Below are 26858 nucleotides of genomic sequence, written 5' to 3' on the forward strand. Positions count from 1 at the left end.
TCATATACAGCGATTCTGTCGGCCCGTTTATTGATTTCAGATATTAAAGTGTTTTCATAATATCCAAACCTCCACTGAATCACATCCTCATCCTTTATTTCAGTAAGATCAGAGTTTAGAGTGAATGATTCTCCCTCCTTCACTGACACTCTTTTCACTTCTTCATCACCAAACACACCTGAAGAACAGAGTTTTTTTTTTTTTTACAGATTAAAGCTTTAAAATCACGTGATGTTGGTTTGATGAAGCTTCACTAAAATACATCTAATCATTTAAAAAAAGATGACAAATGAAAAGAGAAATAGATTTATATATGGATCAAAAACAAAATAAAAAGACACTTCTACTTCAATGTTGTTACAAGTTCTAGGTTATAATGTTGGTGTAGTTCCTCTCAGTTGGTGTAGTGTTTGACGTACGTCGACGCAGGGAGCCCTATCATCTTCGAGTGTGAACAGAACGAGCCAATGCACATTGGCTTGCAGGATATAAATAGGGTATAAATAGGAAGTGGATACAAGCTCCATTTGTCTTTCGCTGAGATAGCCAAACAGTTCGTCTGTATGCTGTCTCTGAACAGTGTTCTCCAGGAAGAAGCCTCTCCCCAGTGTTGACGTGACAGCGCGAGCAGCGGTGGTCACGACAGCTCTCCACTGCTGTTTGCACAGTATTGGTGGTTCGAGGGCGCCTTCAACGAGGCCACTGTTTTTATAAAACGGCTGACTGAGTGCTTCACTGTTGCTTCACAGAGCTGAACGAGATCAAGCACATATTCACACATCAGAAACCTAATGGTGTCATTTCTCATATTACTATTTTTTGTCATTTATTAATCTTCATTTATTTGTAATGGCTTTATATGCTTTATATACATAATTTGAGAACAAACAGTAATATATTTTCTCATTAACTCATTCCCTGCCAGTGTTGCCTCGGCCATTTACCCTGTGTGCTACTCTAAATAATGTGCTACCCTGTGAGTTTGAAACCCATGTGCTGGATAATTTGAACACTAATCAAAACCAAATTAATTATTTTGAAATTCAAGTCAAAGGTCTTTGAAACAATGAGAGGAAGCAATAATTATGGAGGTTAAGAATGAATGACAATGAATAAAACAGATCTTAGAGAGCATTCAAGATTTGGGCCGGGCAGTAATGGATTGTCTTAAGATTTTACTTCTACGCCTGCCAGACATTCAACTCCACTCTAACAATGACTAACAATAAACTCATGCAAGCTCTCGCAGCCCTGGACTCTGATGAGTGTTTTCTGGACAAAACCAAACTAAAACCACTGTTGGACCTGACAGGTACGGAGCTCATTGATCGCGAATACGCTGTTAATACCACTTGATAAAACTTGCTTTTGAGAAAGAAATGCACAAATGAGTGGAAAGAACTGCGGAAGTTCGATTCAATGAAATGCTGACGCCTCCAGCTCTACCGACTGTCATTTTTTTATTATATATTATATATACCTGTATGTGCGTGGTATACCTGTGGTTCTTCCCTGTGTCTGTACACTCTCAGAAAAAAAGGTACAATTTTGTACCAAAGAAGGTACAAACCCTTGTCACTGGGGCGGTACCTTTTACTGGTACAAAATTGTACCTTAATATAGAGGAACAAATTTGTTCCATTCCAGTTTGTACCTTAAAGCTCCAGTATGCGACTTTGGTATTTGACCACAAGAGGGCGCAGTTTCCAACAATAACAAAGGCGAAGCTTGATGACGCTATGAAGGAGGTGACGATGGGAGATGTCGTTTTTAATGCGTTTTCACCATAGCAATGTATCTAAATGGAATTAATGAATTAGATATCACGGATGAGGTAATTTATTCGTTTTTGTATTAGCCTACCTGTATGTCTGATCGTATTATTTTATGTCATCATAATTAATGAACTGCAAGGAACGTGAAATGTTATGCTATATTATCCCGTTACAACATACAGCTATTTGTCAAATGATTTGTTTGGTTTATGTTGTGCAGTTTTACGTTTTTATGGTTAATGCCGTGTTGTTTAACGTGTTCAAACCAATATCTAAAAGTAAATTTGAACGAACATTTGCAAGTAATGACTAAATATATTTTTTTAACATCATATCCGATTGTATTTAATTGTACTGCCATAATCTCGGTCACCACACGTGATAAAAAGCCTTACCAAAGTACAAAGAGCAATATAATTTTGTTTATAAGTGCTATTATTGACAGTTGCATGTCTTACCTGTCTATCAGTACACTCGCGAGAGCAGTCTCTGTCAAGTCCAAGATAGTCGCGCAGCTCTCTCCATCTCGAAAACGCCTGCCGATATTTATCTGGGTTTTATTCCTCCGTTTGTCACACAGTCTGCGTGTATCAGAATATGGACGCTTTCGTTTTGTTGGCACTTCAATACTCGCCAAAGAGTTCGTGATCCATAACAGCTATAACCATACAGTCTATGGCTATAATGCTTTAACCACCACTTCCGCATTTGACCATGTGATATTCCGGTGTGGTGGGTCATATTTTTTATTTTATTCTTTTTTTATTCTTTGTCAGACGTCTTTATTGTTTATTGTGATAAGAAAAAAAACTCAATAAAGTTGTTGTAAAAAAAAAAAAAAAAAAAAAAAATCGGATAGCGGAAAAAAAGGATAGAGCGGACATTGCGTCACTGAGGCGCGACATTTCTTTTCCGGGACGGCCAGTTATTTAAAATCGTAATTTCTCTGAAATAAAAAATCTTTGGAGACTTTTGAGATATTGTAAGTACACAACTGGAGGAAATATATCACACTGTGCAAGTTATTTTTGGAAATTTTATTACAAAATTCCTACATATTGGAGCTTTAAAGGACATGATTTGTACCATGGGCAACCAAAATGTACCTTTTGTTTTTAAAAACTTGTTGGTACAATATTGTACCTTTTATCAAAGGTACAAATTTGATCTTTTAAGGTACTGCCCCAGTGACAAGCCCCTTTGTACCTTAACTGTGTCAAATTTGTTCCTACGAGAACTATTAAAGGCTATTTTTCTATTGAATAACAAGCACATTCAACAACTGAATCCAAAAGGCATCAATTTAATAATTTCTGTAAATACATATCAAATTCATATGAACATTTGAATACTTTCATTCCAACTTACAGTAAAGTATTTCTTCGTGTAAATACATCAAAGACCTCACAATACAATAAAGACTTAGCAAAATTAACAGAATATCACTTCTTTAAAAAGATTTGAAAGAATTTAAAATGCAAAAATGTTACAGTACATAAAATATATTTTCTCATCTACAACAAAGCTAGACTTGTTTTTTTCCCCCCACTTTTCACACAATACCCTTGCATTTATTTATCTTTTTAAAACACCATCCTCCACCCGAACTGCTCGGCAATTTCAGATCCCTCCATTTTTACACTGCTGAAGATTCTCCTCTCACTGAAGACACGTCCAGTCAAGAAGTTCCCAAGATCTGCACAGTGGGTTGAGATAGCCAGTTCTTCCTGAACATAATGAAGAATCAATATTAGAAAAGACAGACGTAAATTTATTAAATTTATACTCCCAATGACAAGCTCAAATTTGACTTCTAGACTTAAAGGGATAGTTCACTTAGAACTGAAAATTCTGTCATTTACTCGCCCTCAAGTTGTTCCAAATCTGTTTACTTGAACAAAAAAGAAGATATTTTGAGAATCAAAAATGAAACAGTTGATGGGGCCCCATTAACTTCCATAGAATATTTTTCATACTATTTTCATACTATGGAAGTCAATGGGGCCCCATTGACTGTTTCAATTTTTGGGTGAACTACACTTCCTACAACATCTCGTTTGGCATCCATTTAATGTGCTTCTATAACGGATTTCAGCTTAGTCAACCTCAAATAAACAACCTCAAACCTCAACCTGAAAATTATTTTGTTAATTACTCACCCTCATGTCATTTCACACCTGTAAGACCTTTGTTCATCTTCGGAACACAAATGAAGATATTTTTAATGAAATTCTGAGAGCTTTCTGTCCTTCCATTGGGAGCAATGCAACTAACACATTCAAGGCCCAGAACGATAGGAAAGACATCATTGAAGTAATCCATGTGACTCCAGTGGTTTAACCAATTTTATGAAGCGATGCAGGTGCTTTGTTTTAGCAAAAAACACAATTTAACACTTTATTTAGTAGGGGGAGCACTACGACACATGCGAATTGTGTTGACTCAAGACCAGGTGTTGTTCTGTGAATGTGCTTTAGATCAGGGGTTTTCAAATTGGGTGAATGTGAGCCTCCCCTTAGAGTAGGTTAGGACAGCCGAGCCCCCCCTTCCCCAAAATCCCGTCCGTCCTGCCCTAACCCACACACGCCTCTGCAGTAAATGCCATTTTTTGTGTGTTTCAGGCAATGAGTTTCAATAACAACTGATAAAATGTAAATATTATTTTATTTCCACAACTTTCTTAAAAGTGCATTCATAAACGATTCTTTGCAACAGCAAATAATTTCCAACTTCATGCAGGCCTAACTGAGGCTACTTTTAAAATCACTGAACATCAGTAGGCCTAACCACAAGTCACCACAAGTCACCACAACATGCTTAACGTGCAATCGGCACCAAAGCTACCGCCGACGACACCTGACGGCTGAAATCGGCACGGTGTGTCTGGGCTTTAAGCTCACATTTGTAGGAGATGCACATCATCTTGAACAAAACCAGCAGTGGTAGAAAGAGTACTGAAAAAACATACTCAAGTAAAAGTACCATTACATTCCAAAAAATGTAGTGTGAGTAAAAAGTACTTGTCCCAAAAACTACTTGAGTAAGAGTAAAAAAGTAGCTTATTTAAAAGTACTCATGAGTAGTGAGTACTGAGCTGCGAATTTTACCCCCTTATAAATAAACACTGTGCACTACAATTAATAAATTAAAAAAATTGCACTTACTGTAATTCACATTATATTTTGTTCTTTGTCAGAAAGATTGAAGAATATCTATCATACATCTTTTTAAAATGCATCAAATCAGTACACATCACCATTTAAATCATATTACAGTATTTAAAAAAAAAACGATTAAAAATTAGGCGAAAGGCCACTGAGCCTGAGCATGCTATTGTTGCACATAAAATATCAATATTCATAACTGTGCAAATAATTAAAAAGCCTTTAGAAACTCGTATGATAGTTCAGCATCACACACCATGAGATGGGTTAAATAGAGAGATTAAAAAATACCCAATTTCTCTCCAAAATGGTACCAATTTTAGTGTTTTGATAAATGAGAATCACTAATATTATATAATAATATTATCAGTTTACCTCACCTAATGCACTGAAAAAGGCTAAGAAATGAGCTAACACTAATTACACTGTAATTCCATGCTATTAAATATGTTACAATTTAAACGTAAATGCACATTGTTCTATAAGGGTGGCATCATCCCTTACATTTTACACGGCTACATTTACTCACATTGTAATGCTGATCATATAATTTGTAAGGAAAATTGTGCATTAAATAGGGAAGTTATAACCGGGAAACTTTTACAAAAGAAAGAAACAAACAAACACACACACACACAAATGCATGTCTCTTTGTAGTCTCTGCGAAGCTGTTTTATCAGCAGCATCCACACAAAAAAACAGTTGAACATGAAAAACGTTTTTGCGCAAGTGCACTTGCCAAATGAAGACGGATTGTATGAAATGGATCAATAAAAAAAAACGAGCTGTTGTTTATTAACGAGCTGTAGTCACGCACTGACAGAAATGCAGTTCAAGTTAACGCTGATAACTTAAGGTGCACTGATTAATATGTGCACTGGCTTAATGTTCATAAGGTGCACTGATACCGAATCTGGCGGCATTGCGAGCGCGAGACGCGGCAGTGCACAGATCGTGACGCGCGTCTAGCTATAATGAGATTGTGAAGTAAATGGGAGCGGGACTTAACCTTCACGGATTGCGAAAGCGTGGGCACGGTTAATGAATTTGTGGGTACAGATTTCAAAAACTGAAGGCACGGTTAACAAGTCTGAGAGCGTGGATTAGAAAGTCGTGGGTACGGTTTATTAATCCGTGGGCACGATTTGTTAAACCGAGGGAATAGTTTGAGAATTCGTGAGTACTGTTTATAAACTGAGCGGACGGTTGCAAAACCGTCGCCACGGATCGTTTTTTTTTACTCACACAGGTGACTTCCCGGGCTCCGTATTCTCCCTTAATGCTGACTTCTGTTGACTTGGGACAATGAAACGACGCATTTTTAAAGCTAATACTCGCACACACAATTACAGTTATTTTTTCTTCGCGTGTCGCGCCTCCCCTGTGGCTCTTTGGCGCCCCCCAAGGGAGGCGCGCCTCACCTATTGAAAACCGCTGCTTTAGATAATATTATTTTGTAAATATAGAGGTAAATTATGCTTTTTTTTTTTTTTGGCAAAACAAAGCTTACATCGCTTCATAAAATTGAGGTTAAACCACTGGAGTCACTTGGATTAGTTTAATGGTGTCTTTAATACTTTTCTGGGGCTTGAATGTTTTAGTTGCGTAGGCTACCAATGGAGGAACAGAAAGCTCTTGGATTTCATCAAAAATATCTTCATTTGTGTTCCGAAGATAAACGATGGTCTTACAGGTTCGGAATGACATGAGGGTGTATAATTAATGACAGAATTAAAAAAAATTGCTGAACTATACCTTTAAGGAATCCTGGAAACACCTTAAATCAACCACAGCATGCATTCGGTCCATTTTCTGGAATAACTGAAATGCAGATAAGAAAACAATTTTCACACACAAAAAAACTTTCTGCATTTTTACATTTCCCACAAAGTTTTAAATGATTCACTTAAAGCTTCATATAAAATACCCAGAAAAGTTAAATGTTAAACTAATCCATTTGAATTGAGAAGTTTGGTAAAAAATGTCTGAAGAGACTACCGCTTAGTATAATAAACAGATTAAATTTAGGATTTTATTCACATTTAAACATTGAACAAACAGAAGCTCGACCGCACTTGCTTTGACAAGCGAGAACAAACCTCAATGGTTCTTGCGGAAGCTCAAACGTGCTGCAAAACACACGAGAATGAACATCATCGGTTTTCGCACGTCTAGCAAACATGATTGAACTTCCGTTTACCGCAACTGATGTGTGAATTGATGTATATTTATATGTGAATAAAAGCCTAAATTAAATCTGTTCATCATATAAAATGATCGTATCTCTACAGAAAAACTTGGACTAAACTGCTCAATTCAAATTATTTTACGATCTCTTTATTATGGTAGCATTCAGGTATCAAAAGACATTTTGAAATTTAATATGCAAAATGGCAATGTAATATATAAAATGGCAATGTTCTTATTTAAATGTACATTTTCCATACCATATGTGCAATGTTTGGGGCAAAGTGACAATTAAAATTCAATAATATAATTAAATTAGCCATCTCCTACACTTGTTTTAACATATACCGGTAATTTAAACATATTACAAAAATTATTAGAGATGTTTAAAGGCATAATTCACCCAAAATTAAAAAAACTCTGTCATTAATTATTCACTCTCATGTTGTTCCAAACCTGTAAGACTTTCATTCATCTTTGGAACACAAATGAAGATCTTTTTAATGAAATCTGAGAGCTTTCTGTCCCCCCATTGACAGTCCATGCAACTAAAACTTTGATGCTTCAAAAAGTTCATAAAGAGATCGTAAGACCAATCCATTTGAATCGAGCAGTTTACCGTAGCAGTTTACCGTAGTTCAAATTTTCTGAAGAGACATGATCGCTTTATATGATGAACAGATTTCAGAAGCTCAACCGAACATGCTTGACACATGAGAACAAACCTCTTTCTCAAACGTGCTGCGCAACACACGAGAATGAACCTCATTTGTTTTCGCATGTCAAGGGAACATGCTAGAGCTTCCTTTTACCGTATTATCTGATGTGAATTGATGAATAAAAGCCTAATTTCAACCTGTTCATCATAAAGCACAAAATTTAGACTAAAACACTCAATTCATATGGATTAGTTTTACAATCACTTTAGGAACTTTTTAAAGCATCAAAGTGGTAGTTGCTTAGCTGTCTATGGGGGGTCAGAAAGCTCGTAATTGTTGAGTAATTGATAAAAGTCAAAATTGATGATTTTCATTTTTGGGTGAACTAACCCTTTAACATGTTCAACGTAAAATTGTAGCAAAATGATAATTTAAATGCTATTTTCCTTAATTGCATTTACACTCACAGTTAAGACACTTATGATTGCATTTTTATTAAATACCCGCGATGAATGTGGCAAAATTCAATCTGGATTTAAAAAAAGGATTCCGAAACGATCATTGCATCAAGTGCCTTAACTCTGAGTGTAAAAGCAACTAGGAAAAATAACCTAAATTATAGTTTTGCTATAATATTTGCTTGAACATTTTAAACATCTAATTTCTGTAATACATTTCATTTTTTATTTTTGAACTTAAAAATTTTTCAATGTATGTTTTAATTTTATGTTAAAGCTAGTGTAATAATGCAAATTATAATATTATTGATTTTGAATATTTTTTTTGCTCCAGATGTTGCACATATCATATAGAAAATGTAAATATAAATACAGAAATACATTGCCATTTTGCACATTACATTTCATATTGACATTTGGTACCGGTATGCTAACGTTACCATACTTTGTGAGTGTCAGAGTTTTAGGTGAATATACTTTCAGTTAAGTGACAGAAATCTTTCAGAGTTCATTTGAAGTGCAGTTACTGTGCTTTATCAAGATTGACATCACTCTGTCATTATGGCAAACATTTTGTCTTAGAAATATAAATTCAACCTCATCAGAAAAAAGAATATCATAAGATTAAGAAACTCAAATAACACATTGTACTGATACTTGCCTCACAGCTGAGGACGCAGGAAGACTTTCAGATGACCGGCACTGACAGTTTACCATGCAGTTTACCCCATCATGATCTAAAAATCAAAGACACATTAGCTGAGTATATGACATGTAACTTTATATGACTTAGGACAGAATCAGGTAATCGCATTCAAAAACAGAACGAGTGATCAACTATTTTATCTGCGCACTGTTCGTTGGCGCTCAATCACGTTGTTCCAAAACCGCATACAGTATTGTGGACTAATGTAAAGTAGGCTACACCAGCATGGCACCTCTGGTTGAGCATTCATTTACAACAATGTTTTAAATGTGAACTTACGACACAGAAACTCAATTGCTTTAAAACATATGCAGACGGCTATCACTGACTGGATTCGTACAATTAAGCTATTTAACGTTACACTCGCTATTATCATGTAGAGTAGCTGTAACGTTTTATACATTTTATTTGGTTAAACATAAACATAAAACCCACCTTTGAATTTCCTCTTCTCTTCGTCTTATAATTCGAGTCCAGCCACTAAAGTACTTCTGACGAGGGCGAAGCCATGGCTTGTGGTGGTGCTCCGTGCTCGTAATCTGCTTCGCGAAGTTCCCGCTCTCCGGTCTATTTGAAGTTGAAAATGCAGTAACGGCTGCAGCAACCTTGGGCAATCAGTTTCATGTCGCCTAATAGCAAAGTTAACATTTAACAGTTAACGTTATGGTGTATAATGGAGAACAAACGGCATATATTGTACACGTGATGACTTAATAATAGTCAATAATTGCATTAAAAAAATTAAAAAGTGTAACGTTATAACTTACAAGTCAAATGGCTAAAAAGCATTTGGAGCAAAGCAACTCGCTAAAATAACGTTAAGTGGCTGAAACATTTATATTTTAGACTTGTGAACTAAATATATACATAAATTATCAGAACTCACCTTTAAATTTCGTCTTCTTCAAGTTTGATAAAATAATCTCGACCGCGCTGCAGTGTGTAATGTTAGCCTGCTGCTTCCCGCTGTCAGTTCGGAAATTTCCGTGGCTGAAGCGATTTCGACCAATCAGTGTCTTGTTGCTATGCAAAATACTCAACACAGCAACCAATCATGAATGAAACAGTAATTTGGTCCATTACTGTACCCTTGATGTGAGAACAATTATGTACCTTCATTTCAATTGTACCTTAACAGGTACCAAACAGTATCATCAGTGGTCTTTCCTGTACCATTAAAGGTACTATTATTGAAAAGGTACAAAACTGTTCTTTGAGGAACATTATTTGTACCACCGTGTACCTTTTTTTCTGAGAGTGTAGTGGATTGTAATGTTAATCCTCTCTGACTAATTTAACCAGTCATTTATTACATGGTACCAGAAGAGAAACAACTGAAGCCATAAAAACATATTTAAAACTCACCATCCAGACGCCAGAAACACAGACAGAAGAAAACAGTGTGAAACATCTTCAGCGCTTTCAGTCCACAAATATGAAAAGACAAACTCTTCAAAACTGCTTCAGTGATAAAATGACAGATGATCTGATGTGAAGCTGCTCTGTAAAATAAAGTGAAACTCCACCAACATCTAAAATAACCACATCCTTAAGTGTTAATGCATGTGAGCATCTACCTCTTTATTAGCTCATTATTTCACGCTCTGAACTTTGTCACTTTGAGCTCCAGTGCGCCTCAACTTCCTCTAGATCAATGACATAATTTTCCACAGAAATGAACTGACCCATAACATCATAAATGATAGGGAACAATTCAGACAGTGTAATTATGTTTTCCATCGGGCGAATGAAGTCTGGTTAATAAACTGAAGCTGTGATATAAACTAAACACTATTAGCTATTTTTTAAAAAGGGGAGGAGCTTCTTCATATGCCCCGCCCTCTCTTCCTGTTTCAGTGGAAATTACATCAACACACTGAATAACGCTGTGTGTTTCAAGGCACTTCAGTGGGACTTTAACAGTCAAATACCGCCTTGCTTTAGTAGGAAATACTTCTCAAAAAACTTTGTCATAATGGTGTCGACTAGTATTGTTCCCATAGACAGTATATAAACTGGACACAGCGACCCCAATGGATTCAACGGAGAGAAGTGAAGCACATTAGAAGCACTCACTTCCTGATGGCTGAGCGTACTGCGCAGACTCAAACTGAGCTTGACGACGTAGATGTGACGTGAGCAACCCGTCTGTCTTCTAGTAGCTGTGCTGAGAAATATCTGAATCATTCCCTTCTGAATCTCGCAGAGACGGAGAGTGTGAGTAGGAGCTGTCCATGAGCTAGGAGCAGCTTTATGACTCTCTATGGGCTTCTCCCTTGACTTTATCGGACTTTATGCCTCCACATCCCCCCGATTACCCGCGAGCTTCTCCTCCTGTCCATATGGTAATTTCCAGAGAGTCGCGTGGTTATGACGCAATCGTTAGCCTATTTTTACAAAAACTGCTTCTATGGGGCCATAACGTAAGATACAAGGTAATGGAGCCTTTTATGCATTGTCGTGTTTCTTTAGAAATAAACAATGGATAAATAGAGTCTTTAAACGCCTCAGATGTAAAGTTATTCGCTGTCAAAGTGATGCCAAAATGAATGGGAGTCAATGGAATGCTAACAGCAGGTGATGGCTTGTTAGCCAATGGCGGCTCCCGGGGGTGGTACGGTTTTCGGGTGATGGATTGGCCCCTGATTGTTCCCGGTGCAAGAATTCAAAGAGGAACCGTTTGGCGGGAGTGAGTTACTTTCGGTTTCCAGTGAAGGATCAGATAAAGGCTGCAAACAGACAATATGTAAAACCTACTATTTGTAGTCAACACTAACGCATCCAGATCCACACAAGATCTGCAACGCCGTCCAGACCTGCAAATAAATCTGGATTTCAGTGCTGATATCCAGATACTTTTTGATGTTGTGTTTCAGAAACCCGTCTATGTTCATTGTGATTGGCTTGGAGTTTCTTCAGGAGTTTAAGAATGATGTGTGAGTAAATTATGTTTAGAGGTAATAAGTATTGTCAAGTGTTCTTCTCATTAAAATTTATGAAGATGGTCGTTTTCTTAAAAGGATCTCCGCCTAGTTTGACAACTTAGCCTTATTGGGTTAGCGATACCATTTGCGACACAAACGTGATATAATAACACACCCGATGTTTTCGTTGTAGCGAGATATTTTAAAATAAAGTTTTTACCTGTAAGTCGCCATTGTTGTTTTTACCCGTTGCATTCTGGGCCGTGACGTAGACTGGTCCCAGCGCTGCTACAAACACAAGGCGCGTAAACACTAACCTTAACAAATTAAACTATTACCTCAATTAGCGAGCGAAATGTCTGCCGTTAACCCTTTTCAGTTCGAGCCTGAACGTGTCGCAAATACGGAGGAAGGTTCACAGGATGATAATAATGTCGTAGCCGTAGGTGAGATGGAGAGAGTAGGGCACACGCATTGGTGTGGCTGTGGCAATTGTTTACCAATGCTTACTGAAAGGGAGAGTGTTTGCTGTAAGGAACTCCACTTCATATCAGCAGCAGTCCAGGGTAAGGTAGCTAGGGTAGCTATATTGATTAAGCATAACTATATTGGCCTGAAGAATTTTGAAATAATCTACCACAGTAAATGCATACTAGATTAAAAAGTTTGTCGAGACAAACTTTAAGTTGGCTTGAGAAAGCCGGACCAGAAAGTTTGAAGTTTAAATAATCTACCACAGTAAATGCATATTATAGTCTAAGAACAGGATACTTGTTTACAGATTTACCATGCATCATTGCCCATCCTAATTTTGAGGCAGTTTGTCTCAATAATCCAGATGTACTGTGGGCTGCCCTCGTCAGCCTCCATGACAGATGGAGCGCTGGTTTACCCAGCCGCGATGCAGTTACTAACAGGCGCAGGTCTAACATGACATGAACATATTTGTTTAGAATTATATAACATTATAACATATTACATGGCTTGGCTGAAATCCAGTGTAGAATGGGGTGTGTTATTTCTTGATAACAGACCGCTGCGAAGTTTAACAGAGCGTTGCTATGGACGCAGCAGGATTCTAACCAGAGACGGAACGGACTATTTTCTTTAGCGGAAGCAATACAATCGTTTTTAAATCAATAAATTCCTTTTCAAATCAGTATTTTGTGTCAAATTATTGATTTATTTGGTAGATGAACAGTAGAAGAGTGTGTCGATTCGAACTGCCCGCGAACGCTCGCCTCTGACGTGTCTTTTTAGTTTGGCGCTCAGGACCGTCGTGCGTCATCAACAATCGACGGCCCATAGTACAGAAAAGCTGAAAAAAAAGTAGTGATCGCGCTTTTTTATTTTTCTTAATTATGAAAGCGTTTCAGGTATTTTTAACCAAGCGCCTTACTTAGGAGGGGTATTGACATCATATCTAGACCAATTTAGCAAACTAGGCGGAGATCCTTTTAAAAGTTAGTTTTCTAGGTTTCTTTTAAAGAAGAACCGTCCGGTTGGTTTTTAATTCCTCTTTCTCAGGCCTTGTCCACACTAATATCTTTTTCTCTCTGTGTTGGTCTTCTGTCACACTGAGACGCCGTTTTTATTGATAAAAAGTGCTCTCCTAAGTGGATAAATTTGAAAGCGTTTCCGCGTTGTAATGTTGGGAGGTATTTAAAAACGATGATGCAAGTTTAGTCATGTGACGCATATTGTACCAATAGATGTTCATGTTTATAACGGTATTGTGCCTGTTATGTGCGATTCACTTTCACACAGTTGCTAAAATATGTTACTTTGCAAACTCTTCATATCACAGTCCTGCAAACATGACTGAATATTCACTCGCATTTGCTGTCCTGCGGTAGCCTGGAAATCCAGACCTAAATCTGAAAGATTAATGGTCTGGCATTGACTAATGAAACTCGGCCAGCTCGAGGGGCGGCACCAAGCATGCATTTGAAATCTCACTGCACGCAATTGGATAACACTACGACCAATCACAACAAGCCCCATACGCTTAGCTACCAGCGGAGCTAACTGGTAGATTAGACTCTTGCGTATCCGGTCGGCAAAACAGCAAAAACGCACTTCTTGCAAAAGAACGATTCGAGCGGCGTCTTCTGTTCCTCTTTTAGATGAAAAGCCAAGTCTAACTCGTTCATTGTAGCGGCCAAAGCCGTTTCAAACATCTGGTGTTCATCCAGAGCCATCTTACAACGTTTACTAATGACTTCGACGTCACAGCGCTGTCGCCATCTCGCCTCTGGCCCGCCTATATCAGATAACCCGATGTGATTGGTGCAGCTCGGATACAAGGGCATATTTAATGAGCATCATTACTCATTACTGGACGATCAGTGAATGCTGAGATCTTTAGCTAAATAAAATGATCCTGTCAGAAGAATTGAGCGATAACTTTATTATTTATTTTTCCGTCTGTATCAGAATTTGGCATTTCAGCCGTTTTCCAAAAGTTTCTCGGCCACACTGAAACGCCTGAAACACTAGTGTGGACAGAGAGCGTTTTTAAACAAAAACCCAGTTTTCAAATGTATCCGGATTAATGTAGACAAAGACTTAGATCCAGTCATTTTAAAGGTATTTGATTAGATTAATGAATTTATGACTTTTTTTCAGTTTTTACAGTGTGTTCTGATCCATCGGCACCGTTTCAGACCTCCTTGTTTTTTGGGGGGATTTTGCACCAATTGAGCATGTTGAATAGAGATGATAAATCACTCTGATTGGCTATTTAGCTTAACGAACAAGTCAGTGCACAAGAGCAACGTGGGCTTTTCTGTTATCTTAACCTGGTCATTCCAATCCCAGACAGCAACATAGTGTCGGCTCAGATCTGGGAAGCGTTGGATCCGCATGTACCGGATGTGGGCCGGATCTGGGCCGACACTGTGTTGCTGTCTGGGGTGGCAAAACATTCATAACAACATGAGCCACCTGGAATGAAGAAAGTGAGCAACATGACTGATATTAAAAATGGAGAGCAAGCACTGCTTTCTTTCGTTAAAAAAAAGGTTAGTAGCTCTGGGTGCCATTTAATAACTTTGATGTAAACTTGATCGTGAACACAGTTGAGTGTAACAATCACAGTGCAGCACAGCTAGAGAACCAGATTACTTACATAAAGTCAGTATTCCTGCAGGGGGCGCCCAACATAATAAATGTAAGAAAACATGGAGAGACTCTTGAACTTCAGAGTGAGAAAACTTTATTGATAAAGACAAGCAAATACATGCGGACAGCAGAAGTAAAGTGAAATCTGCGGCTTGGTTTGAGAACAGATGTAGAACAGATGTAGTAAATGATTGGTGTAGTCGTTCATCAAGTGTTATGCCATGCAGTGAGTTATAGCTAGCTAAGTTTCCACTAGTAAAATTATTTAAGTCGAGATTATATGACAATTTTAAGTTAAATGTTTTAATTAGCTTTCTCAAATATTTGAAGTTGAGATAAATTAAAATGTATGAGTACAAAATAAAAATCTGACTGTTCTGTTTACTTAAACTTAAAATTTCTTAACTTAAAAAGTGAGGCAACTGATTTAAGTTTTGCCAGCTTATTCACGTTTACGGTGTAAAGTTTAAATATAAAAATGTAAAGCCTTTTGAATTGTTTTTTTTTTTAAATATATTGCTGAGAGAGAGTGCAAGCTAAACAATCATCATTTATTATGACAAAAACATTAGAAGAACAAAAAACACACTTGAAGAACCTTTGAATTTCAGCGTTCTGCTTTAGATGCCACAAATAAGTAAATCTCACAAGCTAAGCTATATATAAAAAATCAGTTTGTGAGAAATGACACCATTAGGTTTCTGATGTGTGAATATGTGCTTGATCTCGTTCAGCTCTTCTGGATCTGATGTCATAAACCAGAATAATGACAGTAGCCACGCCCACCAGAGCAGAGAGGACCAATCGGATCACAGCTTCAGTAGGACCACAACAGTGACAGTGGACAGAGTCTGAGGAATAAAAGCATCAAACTGAGATCAGATCAGTTCATAAACGCTAATATCAGCGCTGACATCAACTAATATCAGCCGTACCTGAACATGTGTGACAGAGTTGAGTGATGTTGAGATGTTGAGTCTGGTTGCTGATGGGATTGCTCAGCACACAGATGTAGGAGTTTTTATCCTGATATTCCACTTCCAGAGGGAGAGAGAGACTCATGGGGCGATAAAACACACTGATGCTGGACAATAAACTGTTTCCTTTGTACCAGGAGAGAGTCACATGACCCACATTCACAGCTGAACACACCAATGAACATGATGATGAAGAAGATGAAGATGAAGAACAGTCTCTGCTGATGACAGGCAGACAAACTGGAAAACATGAGAGAGAAAACATAAATTAGAACAAATCTAATCAACAATCTTCTTTCGGTTCAGTCAGTGTTTATATGATCTATTATCTCAAACTATAAAATGATTCAACAATTAATAAATATGAAAATAGTTCATAAAAACAAGAATATTTGAAGGACATGAGAAATGATCTCGACTCACCAGAGACAGAAACTCTGAAAGCTTTTAATGAGAAACTTTTTGAAAGCTCAAACTCTCTCATACGTTTGATCTGTAGTTGATAAACTCCAGCATGTTCAGTTGTGATGTTTGTGATGGTCAGAGATCCAGTTTGATTGTTCAGCTTCAGTCTGTCTCTGAATCTCCCAAGATAATCATCATATACAGTGATTCTGTCGGCCGTTACATCAATTTCAGCTATTAAAATATTTTCATCTCCAAACATCCACCGAATCCAATCATAATCCTTTATTTCAGTGAGATCAGAGTTTACAGTGAGTGATTCTCCCTCATTCACTGATATTTCAACTGTATCAACAAAAAACGGAAATGAAGCAGAATGGAGTTTGGATTAAAATTGTTTCGTTTGATTAAAACATAAAATGGTAAAACAAATATTTAACCTACCAAAGACTGCGAGAAAGACATAACTGATCCAACCATACAGGTCTCGTTTATAAACTCCAGCATGTTCAGTTGTGATGTCTGTGATGGTCAGAGATCCAGTTTGATAGTTCAGCTTCAGTCTGTCTCTGAATCTCCCATCAAGAACATCATCATATACAGCGATTCTGTCGGCCCGTTTATTGATCTCAGCTATTGAAGTGTAAGACGACTGATCTTCTCCAAACCTCCACTGAATCACATCATCATCCTCTATTTCAGTGCGATCAGAGTTTAGAGTGACTGATTCTCCCTCCTTCACTAACACTGACGTCCCTGATCCTGATACCAAAAACACACACAGAACACACACAACCAGGGTTTGTCAGATTAATACTGTGAAATCACTTAATAATGTTTTACTATGCTTTAAAATGTCAGTTTGAAATAATATCATAAAACAAACAAAAAGAAACAAAATGGTGTATGAATTAATAAAAATGTTGTCATTAAATAAAGGTGAAACAAATGTGTTTAACCTCACCCATGGAACCAATATTGATCTTTCTCTTTCTCACACCGTTGATCTTTAGAGAATAATGTCCAATCACTTCAGTGATGTTTGTGATGGTCAGAGATCCAGTCTGATTGTTCAGCTTCAGTCTGTCTCTGAATCTCCCACCAAGAACATCATCATATACAGCGATTCTGTCGATCCGTTTATTGATTTCAGCTATTAAAGTGTCTTCATACTTCCACTGAATCACATCATCATCCTTTATTTCAGTAAGATCAGAGTTTAGAATGAATGAATCTCCCTCCTTCATAAACTTCAATTCATCTTCATCACCAAACACACCTGAAGAACAGAGTTTTTCACAGATTAAAGCTTTAAAATCACTTGATGTTGGTTTGATGAAGCTTCACTGAAATACTTTTAATCATTTAAATGTGATGTTAATAATATTCTGCATCAATACAAAGACAAAATATGACAAATGAAATATAGTAAAAAGATTTATATATGGAACAAAAACTAAATAAAAACACACTTTTACTTTAATGTTGTAACAAGTACTAGGCTGAATTTACTGTTGCTGTATAAACTCATGCTGTGGTTCTTTTCTGTCTTTAGTAGATTTATTAAACGTTATTGTGGATTAACTAACATTTATGAAATCGAATAAAGACACAGAAAAGAAGCACAGCGTGTGCAAACTGGTATATCCATATATCTTTAGTAGATGTTAGTAAATGTTAGTGCTGTCCTGTAACAGTGAATGTTAATCCTCTCTATTTTAACCATGATGTTTTATTAACAAAGTTCAGGATAATTAACACAAGTGGAGAGCACTCTGGAGTACTCTGGGTTCGGGCCGAGCCCTCCCCCCGGACAGAATACAATATTAAGCCAGATACTTATTAAACTTTACCCCCTCAAATTGTATGTAAGTGTGAACTCGTGAATTGGAATCAGAACTGAAGCCATAATAACATATATAAAAGAAACACAAACAGAAGAAAACAGTGTGAAACATCTTCAGCGCTTTCAGTCCACAAATATGAAAAGACAAACTCTTCAAAACTGCTTCAGTAATAAAATGACAGATGATCTGATGTGAAGCTGCTCTGTAGTGAAATAAAGTGAAACTCCACCAACATCTAAAATAACTGCACATCTATAAGTGTTAATGCATGAACATCTAGCTCTTTATTCCTGATAATTCACGCTCTGACCTTTATCACTTTGAGCTCCAGTGCGCCTCAACTTCTTGTCATTTTCAAGCATAGTAAACACTGACCCATGACGTGTTAAAAGTGTTAACATATTCTTTTGATATTTTCCTATGATTAATATTCATCCACTATGGATTACACCACTGCTGTGACCAGAGGTGGACAGTAACAAAGTACATTTACTTGAGTACTGTACTTAAGTACACTTTTTGTGTATCTGTACTTGACTTGAGTATTATTATTTCTGGAAACTTTTTACTTTAACTTCACTACATTTGAAAGACAAATATCGTACTTTTTACTCCACTACATTTCTGTCAAGCTCCTTGAGTAGAAAGTAGTAATGTCAGTCAGGGGATGATTTTGGTTGCAGGAGTTGCATTTTGTTTGGAAACAAATGAAAGTAGGACTAACGTAAGAAACCGACTGATATTGGTTTCTGACGTCAATCCGATTTTCGTTTTCAACCATAATACAACGTCTGTCCAACATTGGAGATTAATGTCAATCCAGCGTTGGATTCTGACATCAACCTGACTTTCATTTTCAACGTTGGGTTTGGTCTTCTAAATGCACATTTTGTCATTGTTTTGGTGCACACTAGCTTATAGATAACAGTAAGGTTAATATATTCATACTAAAAGCCAAAAAACTTTAAATAGGGCACTATTTGAGGGAACAGCCATTTGGGTGATTGAGTGCATTTATTCAATCTCATATTTAATCCCACTACTGAAACTGTGTTCTAGAAATAAATGTGATATTGATATGATGGCAGTCAGGCATAGATTCAGAGGCATAAGGTACTGTAAGTATTACTCACAACAATGCAACAATAATAAAACAATGCATTGAACATTTACTTTTTACTTTTGATACTTAAGTACTTTTAAAAACAAGTACTTCTGTGCTTTTACTTAATCATTTCTGTGCATGGCTGCAAAATGTAATGCCGAAATACAAAATAATATGTTTTAAAGTTTAAAAAGTAAATTAAAATAAATCATGATCGTTTTCTAAAGTATGTGTTCATGGGTGTTAATTGCTTAATTTTTGTAGGAATAAAAAACAACTATCACACTGTGATAAGGGCTGAAGCTGAACGCAGCGAAACGTATTGGTATTGGATGAGAAACCGAACCGTCCCGTGTGCATTTATGACAAAGAACTGCACCGATGCAGATGTAATATCATAGCGATCTATCAATAAATGCACTCACGAGTCACGACACACCTTGTACTCTCTGATGTTCGCTCTGCTCGACGACGCCCCTGCAGATTGAAAAATGCGCTAAATCTAAGCAGACTCAGATAAGGGGAGGAGCCGAAACTTGACGCAACTTGCCGCCGTTTCAAATAAGTTTTTTTTTAAAGGGGGGGTGAAATGCTATTTCATGCATACTGAGTTTTTTACACTGTTAAAGAGTTGGATTCCCATGCTAAACATGGACAAAGTTTCAAAAATTAAATTGTACGTTTGAAGGAGTATTTCTGTGCCAAAAATTGTCCTTCCGGTTTGTCACAAGTTTCGGAAAGTTTTTTTCGAGTATGGGTCTGTGTCACGTAAGATGGGGCGGAATTTCCTTATATGGGTCTTAAGGGCACTTCTGCCGGAAGACCGCGTGCGCACACGCACTCGTAGACCAGAGCAAGATAGCGAAATCTTTTCGCCAGTTAGCCCTGTCAAAGCGCTCTGCTCGGCCTTGTAAGTCAGTGTCACCAAAGAAGTGTGTTTTTGGTTGCCAGGGCAAGACAACCCTGCACAGATTCTCAAAGAACCCGGCGCTAAGGGACCAGTGGAATTTGGTTTTTCAGAGCATCATCAACGGAGCTTAGTAAGGGGCCGGTACCTGACGCGTTTTTCAGGTTCGAAAACGCGAGGTGCACAGTACTTTACATTACACAGAACGAGCAGTGCGCTGCGTTTTTTATGTTGCTAGGCAACCAATGAAACAGCTGTCCTGTCAGTCAAGTAAACGTCAAATCAGACTTTTATTACCTTTATTTACTTTCTGTTAACATTGTGGTAGTTACGGTTCGTGAAGTCGTTAAGCTCCTAGTAACCCGCGAGAGCACCACAAGTTTATCCTCTATCATCGCACTTTCCTGGCGTTCAAGCAACTGTAGCTTTCATCACTTAAACGGAAGGCCCGCCTCTCAATTCATTCGATTGGACAGTGGAAAAAAACGCGATGACGTCGGGCGGTTTTTCCGCTCGGAGTTGCTTTTTTTTCAACTTCAAAAACGCAAGGTGCAGCGGGCGGTAAAACGCGAGGCGCAGCAGGCGCATAAACAGCGCGCAGAACGCTCGCTGCCATAGGAAACCAATTGAAAATAGGCGCCTCTCACTGCAAAAAACGCGTCAGGTGTGATCGGCCCCTAACGGTGCGTGTCCACTACAGCGGCAAAACTCCGCTCAGTGCCGCTGGCAACGCTGTAACGTCTCCGCTTTGGGGTGTGTCTGTTGCGAGTGTGTTTAATCTAAGTTTTTTTCAACACACAGACAGTATAATCATCAGCGCTGCACGCGATTACATTTAGAAATAGACAAGCTTTGTTTCCAAATGCACCAAGCAAAGATATCCTTTCAATTTTATAAACTTTTATAAACCCAGCCAATATAATCACAATGAACACATCCAAAATAAAATCTTTAACATATTTATAACAACTGCAAGGGGTCTAATTTGTAAACAAAATGGTTTAAGCACTAAATCCAGCATAAACTCCGGCACAATTTGCATATTTTTAAACTCTCAAAACAGACGTCACATTCCGAACCTCACAGCAATTGACCCTTCGCAGGGAGCTTGATTGACAGGCGATCTAACCAATCATAATCCGCCATCCGCCATTTTGTCCGACAAAGCAGTCAGGAGAGATAGCAGATTAACATGGGAGATTCTGAACTTGAAAAACGGAATGTACTGACGCCTTTCCGTGGTTAAAACAACATTCCTTCTTATGTTCATTCATGTTTATTTGATGCTATAAATTAACTAGAAGGAAGAGATGATCGGTTCACGAGCAGCTTTAACTGATGCTCTACAGCGATCTGTCAGACACATTTAAGAGCCACAAAACGGTATGTATCGTTTCAATTTCTTTTAAAAAATGACCAAATTTGAAAGGTGAGACTTTGTTTAATATAGGGCTGGGTATCGATTCAGATGTTACAATTCGATTCGATTTCGATTTGCAAGCTCTCAAATCGATTCGATTTCGATTCTCGATTCGATTTTCGATTTCGATTCTCGATTCGATTTTTCGATTTCGATTCTGAATTAGATTTCGATTCGACTCAATGAATATTTAATACAAATCCTATATTTATTAAAAAAAGAAAAAGAAAAGAAAAGAAAAGTGAACATAAGTTTTCAAGTGTTTAATTAATAAAAAGAAATTAAGAGCCACAAACCTGTATATTAAACTCTTTTTATTTTAGGTACACTTGGGTATTAAAACAGAACCCAACTCTATATTTCAAATGCATACAATGAATAAACAGGATTTTGATGCAAGATGAAAAATTGATGCTGAAAATTGGACAAGTCAGAACAGTCGCATGTCTTGATCAAACAGGTTAACAATCCTCACATAAACCCATATAAAAACATTGCATATAATTTTTATCTGTGCCCTTCCTGTCTAACAGCTAGGCCATATACATAAATTGAATAAAGTTATCAAACAGTCTGTGCTGCATTAATTATAAATTATATATAGACTAATCAAAGTTAAAAAAGTTCTTTAGTCAAGAGCAGTGAGTGTTTTTCTCTGTTCCCTTTGTTATTTGATTAACTTTAACGACAGAGATAATTAGTGGCTACTGTGTACTGTCCCTTTAAGACCAGCCGCTGTTGACAGAGACGCGGATCTCACACGCGCCTCATTCTCTCACGAGTCATAACTCTTCACGTTCATCATAAGACTGCTCTTATGTTATGAAAATACTCAACAAAAAGACATTTTGGCATTATTGTGTGTTTTATTGTTCGTTCAAGCGCGAAAGATAACTCTATTCTGGGCTGTCTTTTGCGCTGTTTTTCTGTGTCACAGTCAGGACATTCACAGGCAGCGAGATCTATTTTGTCTTGTCGCGTATGAATGGTTTAAAAGCATTTGCATGAATAAGAGCGGGATCATGTAACACTAGCCAAAGGATGACAAAAAATTAACAGATGCTGCATTGCGTAAAAGCCCAGATTTGTTTATTTCATACAAAATCGCAGCATTTTGCGTCATATAGCCTAATTGCGTATAGGCTTGACATCGCGATTGCGATATGATTAAACGAGCAGCACTAATTGAGGTTATTTTATGATTTAGATAAAACTAACATAAAATCTCACAGCATTAGCTATAAAATTGAGTTTGCAAGCCTATATGAACAGTGGGTAATAGATAAATAAAGATGGAAAAAAATCGATTCTTGGCGTTTGAGAATCGATTTTGAATCGACCACATTTTAAAAAACGATTAATCGAAAAATCGATTTTTTTGCCCAGCCCTAGTTTAATATGTTTAATATCAAAAGTAACCGAAAAGTAACCTGGTCCGTCCTGTCTGTCAGCGTGTTGTCAGTCTCCTCTCTGCTCCGCGATGTATTTTTCACTGCGTGAGAACATGGGGTGGCGTGAGAGCAGCGTAGCTTGTCGGGCATAGCGACAGTAACTACGGGGGGCGGGTCTTTGCGAAGGGTCAATTGGCTGCCGACCGCGTTTTTCGCTTGGTATTTGCACGAAGTCGAGAACTGCCCAACCTTTTGACGCTCTCGGTCGCTCTCAACGCTTTCTCCGGTCCGCTGTCAATCCCAAAATGCACTGCGCAAGCGTGAAGCTCGACTTCCATAGGAATGAATTGAAAACGCTCGCTCCGCTCCGCTCGCACCGCGCCAGTGGACACGCACCGTGACCCCTCATTTACACCGCACACGTCTGCAGCGCATTACGGCTGCGACACGGCTACCGGAGCTGATCGCGCCCATTCTAGTCAATGCTTGTGTTTACACCGGCCGCGACGCGGCGCGTTTCAGAAGCTTCCCAGAAGCGGCTCTCCGCGCCGCTTCGCTAAATATAGGCGCCTAGTCTATATTGGATGGACGCGCGTCCAAGTCGCACCGGGAATACAAAATAAAAGTAAAAAAAACATTGTCAAATTCAAAATAAACACCCTGTGCAAACTCCCAAACGTATTACACACCAATATCCTTGGTAGAAACCATAGACTGTATGGTAGAAACCCAAAAATCAAGAAAAACCACGTCGGACAGGCAAATCACGTGGTCTCGTGCATCCAGTCGCTCCGCTTCTGAAATGTTCCTGGTGTGAGTTGGCACCGCGTGGAGGACGGAATAAAACCTTGTCGCAGACGTAATGCACCGCACACGTGTGCAGTGTAAATGAGGGGTAAGACTGTTTGTTCCCTGCATTTCGACGATGATTGTTTTTTAAACAAAGCCCAGATCGACGGATTTGCAGATCGTCTAATGCTTAAGGATCGAGCAGTCACAATGATAAAGCTTCGCGGTCGCTGGCGGTGAGTAAAACTGCTTAAAAAATGTCTCTGTGTGTTGTTAGCTCGGTTAGCACAGCTTTACCACCGGCCTCCAGACGCTCGTTTTTTTCCGGGAAAAACTCGGTACAGCCTATCTGTCTTTTATAAATATAATAAACCTAAAGACTTTTTGGAGATAAGAAGGATGCAATACTACTCTACAGGTACTCAAGATTAACAGGAGATTTTGATAAATAATTCAAGAATTTCGATCAAAACTTAAAATATATTTATATATATCTATAACCACTGTTGTCCGGTTGTGTCTTGTGGTTTTTATGTATTAGGCTTATTTTATTTAATCAGGAAACATCTTATTTAGATTAAAATCTCTTACAAGAGCGTTCTGAGAAAAATGCGCAATTCATGGTACACAAACGGTTAATATCTGAGTCCCTTCTGCTTAACACATATCGCTAAACTGATTGGCTTTGTTTTTTCTATCTAACTTGTGAGAGGCTCTGGTGTGAAGCGGCAATGCTCCTCCGAAGGAAACCTAGATGCGGTAAGCTAGGGAGAAATCAACAGTTCTGTGCACAAAAATGCGGGACAAATCAGTTTTTACTACTGTATTACAATCGCGGGATAAGTGGCGAACAATCGTTAGTTTGACAATCGTTAGAGAGAGAGAGAGAGAGAGAGAGAGAGAGATTGTGTATAAGTGTGTGTACACTACATTATAGGGACAAAATGTCACCACAAAGATGGCAATATCCGAAATACTTATCCTTGGGGGGATTTATTTATTTATTTATTTTTGGAAAACAGCTGAAAATGTAAAAATGCAGAAAGTTTTCTGTGATAGGCAGTTAGTGTAGGGGGGATATAATAGGCTATACCGTTTGTACAGTATAAAATCATTATGTCTAAAAAGTCCCCATAAAACATAAAAACACAACATTGCTTGTCTTGATATAAGTAATCAACTCAGTCATTTTCATGGTGATATCTAAAGGTTAAAATTTTTACCCTATTCAAGTAAGAAAAATAATGAATAGGCGTATGAATAGGCTATATTTGTGTCTTTTTCAAAACTTTCCCCTAATGGGATTCTTCTGGACTTTTTTTTCATTACTCAGGACATATTGAGGATACAAAATCAGTTGAGTTTGCTTCTGTTGCAATTTGTTCAAGGTTGACCCCAATTTTGGCTGAAAATGACTGGACTACTTAGGACACTGAAAACACGGCTCAGAACAATCATGGCACATGTGACACTTAACAGTATTGCGTTAGTGTCATGTCCTACAGGACAAACTGGACATTATTGATGTGAAACAAATATGCCAACAGTTAATTTCTGTAAGTTCACTTTTAAATGAAAATTCTGTCATCGTTTACTCTTCCTCAGGTTGTTTTAAACCTGTATGAATTTCTTTCTTCTTCTGAACACAAAAGAAGATATTTTGAAGAATGTCGGTAACCAGTATTGAGGTTTTTTTTCTACTATGGAAGTCAATGGGGTCCATCAACTGTCTGGTTACCAACATTCTTCAAAATATCTTCTTTTGTGTTCAGAAGAAGAAAGAAATTCATACAGGTTTAAAACAACTTGAGGGAGAGTAAATGATGACAGAATTTTAATTTTTGGGTGAACTGTCCCTTTAATGACAGATGCAGCTCAGCTTCAGGGGATGTCCCCGTCCCCACCAATTTCAAAATCAAACCTACGCCCTTGGGTTAAGGGATCTTACATTTATAATCTATGAAATGGTAAAAAGGAAATTATACAGATATCTTTATGATATGAAATATTCGTAAATAGTTTACGTTTTTTAGCTGTAAAAACATAATACGTACGTTTAAACGTTGCAGATACGTCCATATACGTTTCAGCATCTATCCAAACGTACAAAAAAGTATGTTTTCTATCTTTGTAAATTACATATTAATACCTACATATTAACAATGAGACCAGGCTGGAAAAAAGTATGTATCATATGCACGCAAAAACAAATTTTCGCATATAAATTGCACGATAAACACGTTAAAAACCCGTCACTCATGAATCATTATGTTTGTCTGCTGATCAAAGCACTGTGAGGGAAGGGAGTGAGGACTCAATGTTTCAGAACTTTTTGTTTTACCTCATTTGCGTATTTGTACTGTTTTACTACCTATATACTGTATTATTATATTATTTCCAATACACAGATTGGTTTTTACTGATATGTTTACGGGGGAAAACCCTGAGATCGGGTCCTGAGCCCCGCTATTTCTGCCTACGCTAATAACTGAGTTTAGACCTGAATTCAAACTTGATCTCACAGTAAAATCACAGCTCAATTATTTCTATATGAGAATAACAGTTATTGTTAAATCCTCTCTGTCTAATTTAACCTGTAATTTATTACATGGTACCAGAAGAGAAACAACCAAAGTCATATTTAAAACTCACCATCCAGACGCCAGAAACACAGACAGAAGAAAACAGTGTGAAACATCTTCAGCGCTTTCAGTCCACAAATATGAAAAGACAAACTCTTCAAAACTGCTTCAGTAATAAAATGACAGATGAGCTGATGTGAAGCTGCTCTGTAGTAAAAGGAAGTGAAACTCCACCAACATCTAAAATAACTGCACATCTATAAGTGCTGATTCATGCGACCATTGTGTGATAATTCACATTCAAGTTTGTGCCAACTTACTGTAAAAGTTTCATTTTTAACAGAAATAAATGTGTGAAAAGTGTCTTAAAGTTTGCTTACCATGACAAGAAAGCATCAACCAAAGTCATCTCACATGCAAGCATTATTGATTCAAGAAC

The 26858-nt window shown here is 37.7% G+C and overlaps 2 protein-coding genes and 1 long non-coding RNA gene across 4 annotated transcripts in view; 1 reads left to right on the forward strand and 2 right to left on the reverse strand.

Moving 5' to 3' along the window:
* The window catches only part of LOC311088383 (uncharacterized protein), a 190751-nt gene that overhangs the window by 10660 nt on the left and 153233 nt on the right, over positions 1-26858 (forward strand). The gene's annotated exons all lie outside the window — the stretch shown is intronic.
* On the reverse strand, positions 8907-9949 carry LOC311088917. Its single transcript, XR_014607582.1, has 3 exons — positions 9836-9949; positions 9385-9516; positions 8907-8980 (listed from the first exon to the last, which is right to left on the reverse strand). It is a non-coding gene; the product is annotated as an uncharacterized lncRNA (long non-coding RNA).
* On the reverse strand, positions 15074-26830 carry LOC311088379 (uncharacterized protein). 2 transcript variants are annotated; one of them, XM_084122441.1, is made up of 6 exons: positions 26800-26830; positions 17343-17657; positions 16823-17140; positions 16397-16723; positions 15932-16213; positions 15074-15847 (listed from the first exon to the last, which is right to left on the reverse strand). In XM_084122441.1, the coding sequence occupies exons 1-6, from the start codon at positions 26813-26815 to the stop codon at positions 15690-15692; spliced, it is 1416 nt and encodes a 471-aa protein (XP_083978567.1). In that variant the 5' UTR covers positions 26816-26830; the 3' UTR covers positions 15074-15689. The 2 variants fall into 2 exon arrangements, with proteins under 2 accessions (XP_083978567.1, XP_083978566.1); XM_084122440.1 differs by lacking the exon at positions 26800-26830 and adding an exon at positions 26490-26631.

The sequence above is a fragment of the Abramis brama genome (genome assembly GCF_963993115.1).
Source record: "Abramis brama genome assembly, chromosome: 8".
NCBI lineage: Eukaryota > Metazoa > Chordata > Actinopteri > Cypriniformes > Leuciscidae > Abramis > Abramis brama.